Source organism: Episyrphus balteatus, chromosome 1, assembly GCF_945859705.1.
Source record: "Episyrphus balteatus chromosome 1, idEpiBalt1.1, whole genome shotgun sequence".
Lineage (NCBI taxonomy): Eukaryota > Metazoa > Arthropoda > Insecta > Diptera > Syrphidae > Episyrphus > Episyrphus balteatus.
The window spans coordinates 161,236,997-161,251,077 of NC_079134.1; the positions used below are offsets into that span (position 1 = coordinate 161,236,997).

The following is a 14,081-nucleotide window of genomic DNA, read 5'->3' on the forward strand; positions in this document are numbered from 1 at the left end:
TTTAAACAACTTATTAGAAGTTGTTAAACAAGTTCGAACTTCTATAAGCAATTAAATTCTGAAGCAAGCTCAATACAAGCTGTATAAAAAGTAGTACCTGTGAGACCTCAATTTATAGAAGCTGTTGTGCCCGTTACAAATTAAGCTTTCATAAGGCCCAATGCAAGCTATTTTTCGGCTTGCATAAGAAGGACAGGTCTTATACAAATCATTTTTGCACAAACCGGATAACTTGCGTAGGATGTTATAAGTCTTACAGGTTTAAGGTTTAGGTTTAATATAATTTATTTAGCAATCTTGCTATTTAAAACTTTTTACACCGTATATCAATAATTATTTTTTACAAAATGTTTAATACAGTGCTTATATCTTAATAAATTAGTTTCTATTTTAACATTATCAGGAAGATTATTGTAAATTTGAATACCCTTATAAAATAGCATATTTTGTGTTCTACAATTTCTAAAAAATGGTAAGTGTAAGTTATTATTATTTCTTAGGCTATATGGACGTATTTCACTTCTTGTTACAAGTCTTCTTTGCAAATAATTTGGCATTAAGTTATTTTTTACTTTAAAAATAAATATTAAGGTATTCATGACAATTTTTTGTTTAACAGAAAGCCACTTTAAGGTATTTAACATATAACTTATGGATGTATAACGGTTACAGTACAATATTGCTCTCATTCCCTTGTTTTGTAAAATTTGTAATTTGTTTATCATTACTTCAGATCCCAATAGTAATATTGTTGGACAATATTCAAAATGGGGTTGTATAATGGGATTGTATACTTTAATTGCCATATCCATACAAAGTTTTCTTCGTATTCTACGAAAAAAACCGATTTTTTTGGCGATTTTTTTATGAATCATCTCAAAATGTTTTTTAAAATTCAAGTTACAATCTATTATTACTCCAAGGTATTTGGTTTCTCTAACACATTCAAATTCATTTATTTTGCATACTATCTTATTTTCAGGAAGTATCATTATTTTAGTCTTTTCAGTATTTAATTTTAGTTTATTCATACTTAAATAATTTTTTATATTTTTAATATCTACCATAAGTTTTTTAACACAGTTAGTATAATTATTATCCTCAATGTAAAAAAGGCCATCATCGGCAAACAACTTTAATTTGCAATGTTGTAAAACTTGTTTTATATCATTTATATAGAGTACAAACAATAACGTACCTAAAATTGACCCTTGCGGTACTCCAAGGTCCGAACTTAATTCTTCCGAACTAACCCCATTAAATTTAACAATTTGTTTACGTCCTATAAGATATGACTTAAACCAGTTGAATTCAGTTCCTCTTATTCCATAACCATAAAGCTTTCTTAATAATATTAATCTATCTAAGGTTTCGAAAGCTCTCTTCAGATCAATAAAAACCGCCGCAATTTTCTTCTTTTTATGTATTATCTCCTTCCAATCCGCAATCACATAATTAAGAGCTGACTCGCAAGAGTGTTTCCGTCTAAAACCAGATTGTTCCTCGATCAAAATATTGTTTTGTTGGAGATATTCTTCTAGTTGAATTTGTACAACTTTTTCTAGTATCTTTTCGTACAATGGTAGCATGTTAACTGGTCGAAAATCTTCACATTTGTTCGCGCTTTGAATTTTTTCGATCGGAGTTATGACCGACGTTTTCCAAGTATTTGGGAATTTACCACTTGTTAGGGAATAATTTATAATGTTCAATAGAGCAGGGCCCACAATTGTAAAACTATCTTTAATCATTTCTTTGTTCATAAAATTAAAATCGTTTTTATTTGGCATCATTTCCACAATTTTTAAAAACAGCTTTCTATATTCACCAAAAGATTTGTCCATTGCACATTTGGTATTTCTTTATTTATTTCGATTACACTTTTAATAAAAAACTCGTTAAATCTGTTAGAAATTGTCTTATTATCTCTTATTTTATTACCCTGAAATTCAACACACTTAATTTCAGACACCGATTGGCCCAGCACTAAAGTTTTTAGTGATTTCCACATCTGTTTTTGGTTACTAGCACCATTTAATTTACCTTTTATATAATTTCGTTCTTTAACTTTGAGATTGTTTTTATATTCGTTTCTGATTTTTGTATATTCGCGCCAATCTTCAAGATTTCCCGTTAGCACAAATTTAAGGTGACTTCTGATTTTAGCAGATTTTTGTGCCCTTAGATCACTATCAAACCAATGTTGGTCTGTTTCTTGATAGCACTTTTTTATTATGAATGTGTTTACTACTTTGAGTATTTCCTTCTCAAACTGATCACTATTTTCATCACTTAAAGGCTTGGCCACACCGGAGGGTATGCGGTAGCGGTACGGGTAGAGGTAACGGTACTTGTATGAACAAAATTCCAAACTGACATATCAACGTTCAGATGTGGAATTTTTTTCATACAAATATCGTTACCGCTACCCGTACCTCTACCGCATACCCTCCGGTGTGGCCAAGCCTTAAGTTAACCAAAGTTCCAATTGTATTTATTTCGCTTTCTCTAATTTTTTGCATACATTTAAACTTATCATACTTTAAAATGTTTATCGATCTTGAAGTTGTATTTTTGTTTACGCGCACTGGTACTGTAAAAGTTATTGTCTCATGATCACTTATTTTTAATTCATTTTCGACTTTGACATCAATTAATTTTATATCGGATGATACGTAATCCAACAACGTTCTCGAACTCGCACTTATTCTTGTAGGTTTATCAACTGCTTGCGTACACATATGTTCTATAAACAAGCACTCAAGTTCCGTTTTATAGTTCGAATTTGTTAACCAGTCTATACAGAGGTTGTTACCTATAAGATGTTGAATTAATGCATAAAAAAAAGATTTCATTGAATTTCATTTATTTTTGTTTTAGTTTTCTTTTGCATTTTCTACTTGTTTTTCTACTTATTTTATTTTATTTTATTTTATTTTGTTTTGTTTTGTTTTGTTTTATTTTATTTTATTTTATTTTATTTTATTTTATTTTATTTTAATTTTTTTCTATTTTGTTTTTTATCCTGAGTTTTTTCCCCATCCTTTCAACAAGAAATTTTTTATTCGAAAAAAAAACCATCTGGTCACCCTCATCATAACTCCGAATGATAACAAAACTATTCCTCTCCTTATCTCTTCCACTATTTTGTGCAAAATATTTCTTATCACTCTCTCGCTCTTAATTTTGCCAAACAAAAGTTGACATTTCGCCGAAAATTCACAAAAAAATCACAAATTTTGTTCCTTCCATTGCTGCTGGTTCGCTTTTTATGAATTGTTCTTCATTTTAAAATAAACAATCAAATCAAAACCATCGACTGTATTCTCTTATTTAAATCTATTTGTTCATTATCTATTGTTCTACTACACAAATTTGGCCCCTAAGTGAGTTCTTATTATCTATTTTAATTTGCTTTATTTTTTCTTCTGTTTGCGTCAATTCCTTATCTCTTCAGAGATTGACCTTAAACTACTTAACATCATCAATGAATGATGATTATGATGAGGATGACAATTATCGATTTCCTTCTTCGGTCCAATTTTAGTAAACCAATAAAATCTCTTTTTAGAAAATTCTCCACTATGACCTCTAATCCTGATGAATCTCTCCAAAAACAAATCGATCTTTGGCTAAAATGGGACAAAAACGAAAAAACCCACAGCGAAATCCAATCTCTAGTTGATGCCAAAAACTGGACAGAATTAAATCGTCGTCTAAATAATCGACTAACATTCGGAACTGCCGGCTTGCGTGGTCCAATGCGAGCTGGTTTCAATTCCATGAATGATTTGGTTATCATTCAAACTGCTCAGGGTTTGTGTGAATACATTAAAAATGAATTCCCTAATTCAGAAGACCATAAAAAAGGTGTTGTCTTTGGTTATGATGGTCGATACAATAGCAAACGATTTGCTGAATTATCTGCCTGCGTTCTTATTAATCAGGGAATTAAAGTTTATTTGTTTAGTAAAATGGTTCCTACACCTTTTGTGCCATTTACCGTACTCCAGTTGAAGTGCCTTGCTGGTGTAGTTGTAACTGCATCTCACAATCCAAAGGAAGACAATGGCTATAAGGTTTTCTGGGGCAATGGTCCACAAATTATACCTCCCCACGACAAGGGTATTCAAAAATGCATTGAAGCCAATTTGACTCCTTTGGAGTCTTCTTGGGATACTTCGATTCTTGAAGGGAATCCTTTGTTGGTCGATCCCTTTGATAACATGTTCCATTTGTACTATGAAACAATGCTGGAAAATATACCTCCCCAGTTCCTAAAGTTGAACCAAGAGAGCGATGTAAGATTTGTCTACACGGCGATGCATGGAGTTGGATATCCATTCATTGAACGTGGATTTGAGGCTGTTAAATTGAAGCCAGTTCTTGCAGTTGCCGAACAGAGAGATCCTGATCCAGAATTCCCAACTGTCAAGTTCCCGAATCCAGAGGAAGGAAAGTCCAGTTTGGAACTTTCGATTAAAAAAGCTGATTCTGAGGGAGTCACTATAATCCTTGCCAACGATCCAGATGCTGATCGTTTGGCTTGTTCTGAAAAGAATCCTTCCACTGGAGCATGGAAGGTATTTAATGGAAATGAAATGGGTGCTTTGTTTGGTTGGTGGGCAATGAAGAACTTCCAAACACTTGACCCAAATCTAGATCTCTCCAAATGCTATACACTTGCTAGTACAGTGAGTTCGAAAATCCTTCGATCGATGGGAGCCATAGAAGGCTTTAAATTCGAGGAGACTCTCACAGGGTTCAAGTGGATGGGTAATCGATCAATTGAGTTGATGGAAGCTGGGAATAAAGTTCTTTTTGCATTTGAAGAAGCTATTGGTTTTATGGTTTCGACAGCAGTTTTGGATAAAGATGGTGTTAGTGCTGCTGCTCATCTTGCTACTATGGCTTGTTATCTTAAAGCCACCGAAAAAATTTCACTGACAGAGAAATTGAAGAAGATTTATGAACAATATGGTTTCCATAGCACCAAGTGTTCTTATCTCTTCTGCTATGACCCACCTACTATCAAAAAAATCTTCGCCAGAATTCGTAGCTTTGACAATGGCAAGCCTGCGACTTATCCAGAGTCTATTTTAGATGGGGAATTCAAAATCAAACATGTTCGTGATTTGACAAATGGTGTAGATACATCACAGAGTGATGGGAAAGCTAAGTTGCCAGTAAGTTCGAGTTCGGAAATGATTACATTTACTTTTGAAAATGGCCTTGTGGTTACGTTGAGGACAAGTGGAACTGAACCGAAGATTAAATACTATGCAGAGATGTGCGCCAAACCAGAAGAAAAAGATTGGGAAGAATTGGGTCGTCGAATGGATCGTATGGTTGAAGCTATTGTTGAGCAATTTTTACAACCAAAATTAAATAATTTGACACCAAAGACAGATTAAGAAGCGGAAAAACGAAAGTCCTAAGCTCAATAGCTGAATAGAGGCGTACTTATATGTTTTTTTTTATACCATTCCACAGATAGGTGATGTTTGTGTAAAAGTCCATTCCCCTTTACCCCCTACCTAATCCTCATTCCATAATTTGTTGATAATATTAATGTTGTTGTTTTTCTTTAATATTATTATTGAACAATTTTAAGCTTGTGAATATCCTCAATTAATTTAAAACAATATAAAATTAGAAATTAAGTTAACCATAACCATGTTTGTTGCATAAATTGATGTTTTTTTCTTATTGTAACTTAATTTGTTTACTTAATAAAAAAGTTTTTTTAATTGTGTACTTAATGCTGATTTTTTTTTTTTATTTTAAGTCTCAGTACAAATGGTATAAAAGTTTTAGGTTTTTCGAACGGGTGGCTAAATGAGGTATAAAAGACTCATATCGTCCCGTTTCTGCTTGAACCTCGTAAGTACATTTTTTTAAAAGATTTTTTTTTCTGTTTAAAATTGCTCTAAAACTTACAGATAGAATAGAAACAAAGGTTTAAGTGTAGAAATAACTTAATCAATATGTCTTAAACATAAATTAATTTCCCTTTGTTCAATTCTTATTTTTAATTTTGAGAAAAATGTATATTTATTTTAAGAACTGAACAAAATTTGCTGTGTAGATACGTGGTTCAGGCAGAAACGGGACGATATGGAGAGAATCACCAAAAGTACTTTGCAAATTTGTTTTTAGATGGATATAAGGGTACTCAACCTGTTGAATCGTTGCTTTCCTACATTACCAGGTACGCTGTTTCAGTATAGGGATCGTTTTGAATGGTGATGGAGGGAAAACAATTCGTATGACTTCTAACAAAAGTCCAAAAACTCTTCGTATTAACACCTTAATTTTAAATTAAAATTAATTATATTTTCATTGATAATAGACCAGTCAAATAAGAATTCACATCTTTATTTGTTCGTTATATAACTTTTATTCAAAATTTTGATGTTATATAACTTTTATTCAAAATTTTAAAAACCTTGTGTACGCAAGTCGTGATTTTCAAGACTCAAATGGGAGATGCGAATTCAAAATTAAACCTATGAATTCAAGGAACTTTTTATTGAAAAATCCAAAGCGACTAAAATCAAGACAAACATACGAAATTTGTGGTCATTTTTAATATTAATGGTCGTGTGGTATCAGTATAACAGTTTATCACCAAAAAACCGTAAGATGCAGTAGTACATTTGATTTGATTTGACTTGAATATTTAATATGTTATGTAAAACAACAACACAAATATTTGATAAACGTAAATATACGGTACATTTTTTTATGATGAGTATGGATGAACTGCGTGGGATGAGTATCAAAAACTTTTCTGAACAGCATTTTGCAAGTATCAAGTATGGTTGTCGATTCATACATTGGAATCAAGTGTCGCATATTTAAAAGACGCTTTTATCTCCAAGTTGAACTTTGAAATTCAAGACTTGGGACACTAGGTAAGTTACCATTATCCACCGAGATATTATTCATGATATTTTATAAAAAAAAAAAGCTTTTCAAACTTTTTTCAAATTAAAATTTGGTATAACATTTTAAATACAGAACAGCCAATATCAATAATATTCAAAAGGTTCATCAAAATCGTTAATAAGTTTTTTGGTGATGGAACAGTTTTGACTGATTTTTAGCTTAGTAAATTACTAAAATGGCAAAATTTTAAACGATTTAGTAAAATGCTTTACTAAATCGTTTAAAATTTTGCGCCATAAATTTTTTCATAAATTTTTTTTTTTTTATTTATAAAAAATTTTGAAAAGAAAAATTAGTATGCCAATAAAAAAGAAATATTAATATATAGTTAAAATATAATTACATATTAAATTATTATGATTAAAATATAGTTTCCAAAAAATTCGATTTCTCAAAAAAAAAAAAATCAATTTTTTTTTATTCCAAACATTATTTTAAAATACTTTTCTAAAATAGGTACGTTTGTATACAAATATGTATATGCATTGAAATCGGTCACGTTTAAGAGAAAGTCAGGAATCAAGAAAACGGTTATAAAGTATTACAAATTGAAGTGAACACTGCAAATCGGCCGCTATGAATTCTGGTAGGATAAGAATAGCGTGCTTTGGTTTGTAAATTAATTAAATTTAGAAAAGGAATTTTTAATGAAGGTTTAAAAAAATTATTAGTTCAGTCGCAACCCTTTAATATATTTATTCTTTGTTCCGGTGTCGATGTCACATGAATAATCTGCGGTGTCACTTTTATTTGTTTTTATTTAATGCAGGTACCTACCATTACGAACGGTCCAAAAAATGTTTGTTTTACTTATCAAAATTAGGACCTTATTTGCATTGCCACAGGAAATGCATTGTTTCTTAATCAAATTCGTTAGAACCATAGAGAAAAACAATCTTTTATTTTGGTCGCATGGCATGTACCTTTAATTTTGGTCCCAAAAATAAAATTTCAATTTTGGTCTGTTTGAAAAAAAATCGCTTCAGTAGTTAGAGCTGCAAATGCAGATAAATACAAACTTTTATTATAATTTTTGAACAACAACAACATCTTGAAGGTGCTACCACCAAGTGTTTATGGCTAGAGTTACAGTACGGTTTCACGGATGCCAATCCGATCATCAGACTCCTTTTATTGCATTTTGTGTGTGGTGCTTTTATATTCATTTATAGCCCTATCTAAAAATTGTACATATGTGCCCTTAATTATGAAAGTGGACTAAGTCACTCCTAAAAATGGCATCAAATCTAGCCTAAAAATAATTATTTTTTAAGGGGTAAAGTTTATTTGAAAGCGAAATTGCAGCAAATAGACTTCTTTATTGCTCCTCTAGTGATTTCATAAAAGAAATATCATTAAATCGTTATAAGAAAATTATTATGTAAGTTTTTCTTCAACCAATGCAAAAAGTGACTTAGTCCACTTTCATAATCATAGGCACATATCTGGAACTGCAGCATTAAATATTGGTAACTTACCTAAGATTGTTTCTCTTGTTTCAATCGTGGGAACGTTTATTATTTGGCATGGACTTTAAATTTTATCAATCGGAATTTAGCTGCATTTTAAATTAAACATTTATTGGTGAGAATCCGAAACTCTAATATGAACAAAATGCATTCATAAGTAAGTACTTCTAGATTTTCGATATTTTTTAACGGACTACTAACCTGCGTCCGACAAGGTTTTTATAACACAAAACAAATCAATCTGTTGATGTCCGGAACTCGAATCTGATATTAGAAATATTCTATCGGATCACTTTTTTGATATATGTACATATTAGTGATTTCTTCTATAACAACACATTAGAACAGTAAACAAAAAATTATATAACCCACTTTTTTTTTGGAATCGCGTTTTTATATTCGTTTATTTTTTTTTATTATTTTATACATTTACATTTTTCTTATTTGATGTAATTGAATTAAATCGAATTAGTTTAATTTTTTTGTTCTCATATCTTTTTTACCATGTCTTTGAATATAAAATTAAAGCTTCTTAATTTTATCTAAGCTAAGAAGTTAACAAAAGTACAATATATCGCTACGTTTTTTCATTTAATTTGTTTTTTAAATCTCTCTTTAAAAATTAAAACAAAAAGGAAGAGCTTCGCCCATGCAAACCGAGAATTACACATTTACACCCAATTTATATGAGATTTCGTTTTTTTTTTCGAAATTCTAGAAAAAATCCATATCACCACAATTGACATCGAGAAAATCATCATCATAACTCAGTAGTTCCGGTTCTATCGGAACATCCTTCGATGTAGATGGTTTTTCGGGACTTGGTTCGCCACAAACTTCATTTATGGCATGTGACTTATATTCTGGGCTATGTTCTTGGCCAACTGGTGATGGAGGCGGGTTTGACACTAAAAACGAAAATAAATCAGATTAAATGAATAGGGACATCTAAGATAACTTACAAGTTGATTTAAGTTCAGCTTTTAATTCCGAACCAAGATACAATTCTTTGCGTGAAGTTAATGCTGGTAGGTTTTTCTCTTTGGCGCTCAGTCGTTTCTTTAACTCTTCCACCTTACGATGTCGTTTTAAAGCTTGAACCTCTTTTTGGGTTCTAATCGCTGTTTTCCTTTCGTCGTAGAAGATGAGTTTGTGTTCGTCGGGAGTAATACGTTCGTGGTTTTTGAGCAAAAATAGAAACACACCTCCAGGTGTGCGACGTCTTTTACCATTCTACAAAGGAAGATGATTTATTTATTTGTTTATTTAGGTCTATAAGTATAACAACTCTCTTAGACTAGTAACAAAGATATTTCTTAAGAATAATTAATTAAAAAAATACAAGCAGTAGATTTATCATTAACATAATAAGTGATTTGAAATTATTTCTGCTTTGATTAAAATCGAATGCATTTGCATATTGATTGAATTTAACGCAAGAATTTGTTATCGGCTCATTTTGGCCATAGTTTGTTGCATATCGAGAAATATATAAGAAAACGTTGCTTCTAGGTCTTAAGGCTCTAGAAGGTGCATTTATACCGAAGAAGGCTAAAACAGGCGGACATTCAATATGGTTCGTTAATACGTCTCTCACAGAATATTATGTTATTCTACAAGATAAAGGCTTTAAACCAATTAGTAGGCTGTCATAAGGTGGCATGAAACAAGACAAATTCAACTCCCGAAGAGCAAATTTAGTAAATCAATTTTGAATTTTTTCAATGCGATTATAATCTTTTTTGAAAAGCAAGGATTTAAAATTACATAACAATATTCCAAATTAGGACGACCTAGAGCTACAAAAAAAGTTTTTAAGGTATACGGATCCCGAAATTCATGAGAGTTTCTAAACAAATATCCGGACATAGCAATAGTACTTGTTGATTTGTCGCAATGAGCCAATGAAATTGAGTTTTTTGTTTATTTGTTCTAAATTTTATTGGAAGGGATTAAAACAACCCAAAGGTATCCGGATACCCTCGGTACATGAACGTACCCAATATGTACACTAAAAGAGAGAGATGTAGATCAAAAATGACCTCCAAGTCTTTTTGGGTTACAATTCTTTGCAACATAACTCCACCCATCTTATAATCAAATAAAATAGGCATGGCGGACCTCGAAAAGGACATTATTGAATTTTTTTTTTCAATGTCTTTGTAAAAATTTAAAATGTCAGCAACTGACTTGATTGACAAATTTGTACATCGTCTGCGAACATTTAGCATTTTGCAAAAATTAATAACTGTTGGAAGGTTATTAACGAACATTAAAAATAGAAGGGGTCCAAGGTGAGTCGAAAAGCTTCGCCGCACGGCATAAATCGACTCGTGAAATGTCGAAATAGTGGTTGTGCGTGACCTAATAAGGTTTTATTGTTTTCTATTAGTTTAAGATGCTAGTTAAACAACGGTGAAGATTATTTCAAAAAGTACCATAACTTTCCCATTGGTGTTCTTATAAAGATTTTTTAAGGAAAAATTAATTTATATTTTTGTTCATCACCTTTGTTATCTTTAATGTTTTTGTGAATTTCTGGAAAATTTATCATACAAATCATTAACTGGAGTAAAGTGTAATTAAATGATGATATTCAAATTTTAAAAAACAATGGGTGGATTCAAATCGCAAAATTTGATCGAACATACCCTAATAATTATATAATGAATGTATCCTTTACACCAGACATGGCATGGTTAAAAAAATTAACGAAGTTTGAATGTGATCTATTCTCACTTCAGATAAAAATGTTCCGGGAGTAAAAAAAAACACGAACGGTGGTAAAAAAACTGCAAAAAAATACTCATAGAAGAATAAATGTTTATTTTGTTTCCAGTTTCGGTGGATAATTAACAAGATAAAGAGCTAAAAACGGTTATTATTTGTAATGTTAGGACAGTAAATAGAATGGTTAACAGTTCCAATCAGCTAAAAACGCCGAATTTTGAAAAGACACCACAACTAAACCAAGAACAGAATTTTAATGCGATTGAAGTTTTTGAAATCCTATACCACATGGAAAGTTGAAGTGTATTCAATCTTCTTTGATGGCATCAACTATTTTAATAACTTACCAAATGGAGTAGAGAGTGAAAATAATTTAAATACATTAAAAAAAAAAAAATTGTGTGAAACACGTAAGATCATAAGTATATGAAATATTAACAATTAATAGTACAGTCGTCGGCATAATTATTTTGACTTATTTACAATTCTCGATCTGATAAGAATAATTTCTAACGGTTAAACTTTATATAGGTTAAGTTAGTGGCTATTTATTAAGTATGTTATGGTGAATCTCATGGTGGTCAAAGTAAGTCATATGAGTGAAATTTGGCTTTCAGGCAGCTTTTTTTGTATTAGAAGTGCTATTTTTTGAGCGGCATAAGTATTTTGACCAGCATTCTTTTTCAATTTTGGTAAGGTAAAGTAATGTATCAAACTGTTGAACATGTTAAGGCTCAGATTCATAAAAAAAATTGGAAACATTTCGCAAATAAATATTGAAACTAGGGCATTTATTGTTACAAGTTAAAATTCCCGTTACCTGTTAAACAAATCAATGGAGAACTGATTTGTTTGCGTCAAAGTATGTCTTAGCTAATAAAGAAACACAAGAGTACGAGTACTGAGTAGAATCAGCCATGAATCTGTACAAAACAAAAAATTACACAAAAAAATAAGACAATTTTTTTTTTTGCGTAGTTCATTTTGAATCCCAGATTGAACCCTTATATCATGGAGTTGGAAATGAAATCCCTAGGGAAGAATTCCCACGAGACTTAGGAAACACAATTTTGAGACTTATTCAGCAAGAAAAGAACTAGTTAACCTCTTGAAAGCATGTTGAAAACTATGAAATTCGCAAAAAAGCCTAATCTTATTTAAAAGATGGGTGCTCTTGGCTTTAGCCAGCATGGTATGCGAAAACTCTATAATTATTATTTCTTGGTATTTTTAAATCAAAAAACATTTTATTTTAATGTCCCTGATGAGCTAAACTATCATTTTTGCGTTCTACAAAAGGAGAAACCATTTGGAGCCCTACTTCATAGTTAAACAAGAAGTATGTTAAGGCATAGAAGAAGATAACCTGCTATGATGCTATTGAACTTGAATTTCAAATGTGAAGAATGGTAACTTTTCTTGGTAAATTAATATTGAAAAAACTTAATTATCTCTCTTAATTATCTAATATTTGTATACGTATTCTGATGAAAAGGTGTGTAAATTATAGAAGATTCAACAAATTGTGAGCGATTACACAAATAACTGCTAAACCAACAAGTCAATAACATACTTACCAATATCATCATTCCCCCATCCCTTTCAATTCGTTGTGCTTCTTTGAATATTTCAACAGCCATATCTGGACCTATGGTTTCAACTACCCTCACTTAAAGGAAAAATTTAAACTTAATTAAAAACATTTTCAAGGCTTCTTAAAAGACTACTCACATAACAACTCATCCTTTTCTTCAAACAATTTGTTTGCCATCTCCCGGGCGATATCCTGCGGAGGTCTTCCAATAATAGGTTCATCTAAATCCAAAATAAGTCTGGGTTCATTCGAGTTGTAGTCCGAACTACTTTCCGATGGTCGATGTGATCTTTGTCCCAGACGACTTTTAATTCCCCCAGCCCGCGAACGTTTGGCTTGTTGATGAAAGTCATTCTCCGAGTGTTCGTCACTCGAAGTGGATAATCTTCTTTTAAGAGAGTTCTCTCCATTTAATCGATACTTTAAAGTGTAATCATAGTTTTCGACATTTCTGTCCGAACGTAAATCATGTCTGACACCAATGCCACGCATATTTTCTGTCAGAGTTTCTTCCTGCAAACTCGAAGCCCAAATATCGTATTTTTTGAAACGTGCCTTCTTTTCTTGGAAATCATTGTCAGCTTTAACTCGAAGGAGAACTGTACGCTTTGTCTTTTTCTTTCGTGATTTTTTAGAGTTCTCTCCAGCTTCGCCGAGTTTATTAAGACAATCATCTGAATCGGAAGTAGATGAATCGGTTGGACCAAAATCAGAGACACTATCTTCGATAGCTTCTTCCATTTTAATGGGCACATTGGTTGTAATTTGTGGAGGAATTGTGGATTCGATTGGATCAACGCCGCTAATAGAAGTTGTGGTTGTTCCCGGTCTTGGAAGTGGTGTATAGCCTTCATCACTGTCTGATAGCTAGTTTATTTTTTAATGGCAGTCAATAATGGAGAGAAAGATTATTAGGATTTTATATAAACTTACTTCTCCATCTTCTAAATCTTCATCAAAAGGTTTTAAAATTTCTTGGTCCATCATTTTTGTGTTGCAAAAAAAATATAAATCTTGAAAGAAACAAAAAAAAAAAAAATAATACCACTGAATTTGCGATATTTGACACTTTGACGCTTTCGGACATAATTCGGAGTTCATTGGTAGAGTAGTGTTCAATGAGGTAAGTTTTAAAAGGGATATTTTTGAAGGGATTTTTTTTTTGTTTTTGCTTTAAGGCTTGGCCACACCGGAGGGTATGCGGTAGCGGTACGGGTAGAGGTAACGGTACTTGTATGAAAAAAATTCCAAACTGACATATCAACGTTCAGATGTGGAATTTTTTTCATACAAATATCGTTACCGCTACCCGTACCTCTACCGCATACCCTCCGGTG

At 31.6% G+C, this 14,081-nt stretch overlaps 2 protein-coding genes across 2 annotated transcripts; one reads left to right on the top strand and one right to left on the bottom strand.

The window, feature by feature from the left end:
- Positions 1–3,230: 3,230 nt before the first annotated feature.
- Positions 3,231–5,702, top strand: LOC129905638 (phosphopentomutase). Its single transcript, XM_055981167.1, has 2 exons — positions 3,231–3,386; positions 3,572–5,702. Exon 2 carries the CDS (start codon positions 3,585–3,587, stop codon positions 5,412–5,414), a length of 1,830 nt encoding a protein of 609 aa, XP_055837142.1. The 5' UTR covers positions 3,231–3,386; positions 3,572–3,584; the 3' UTR covers positions 5,415–5,702.
- A 3,381-nt stretch (positions 5,703–9,083) lies between these two features.
- LOC129906350 (phosphorylated adapter RNA export protein) lies at positions 9,084–13,814 on the bottom strand. Its single transcript, XM_055982083.1, has 5 exons — positions 13,678–13,814; positions 12,882–13,611; positions 12,728–12,819; positions 9,383–9,653; positions 9,084–9,328 (listed from the first exon to the last, which is right to left on the bottom strand). The coding sequence occupies exons 1-5, from the start codon at positions 13,729–13,731 to the stop codon at positions 9,135–9,137; spliced, it is 1,341 nt and encodes a 446-aa protein (XP_055838058.1). The 5' UTR covers positions 13,732–13,814; the 3' UTR covers positions 9,084–9,134.
- Positions 13,815–14,081: the final 267 nt, after the last annotated feature.

Bases quoted from the DNA above. Each gene is read 5' to 3' on its own strand.
- LOC129906350 (XM_055982083.1), bottom strand. From the start codon at position 13,731: ATGATGGACCAAGAAATTTTAAAACCTTTTGATGAAGATTTAGAAGAT. The intron at 12,820-12,881 runs GTGAGTAGTCTT...TTTTCCTTTAAG, and splicing joins AGAAAAGGATGAGTTGTTAT to TGAGGGTAGTTGAAACCATA. The intron at 9,329-9,382 runs GTAAGTTATCTT...TTTCGTTTTTAG, and splicing joins AGCTGAACTTAAATCAACTT to TGTCAAACCCGCCTCCATCA.
- LOC129905638 (XM_055981167.1), top strand. From the start codon at position 3,585: ATGACCTCTAATCCTGATGAATCTCTCCAAAAACAAATCGATCTTTGG.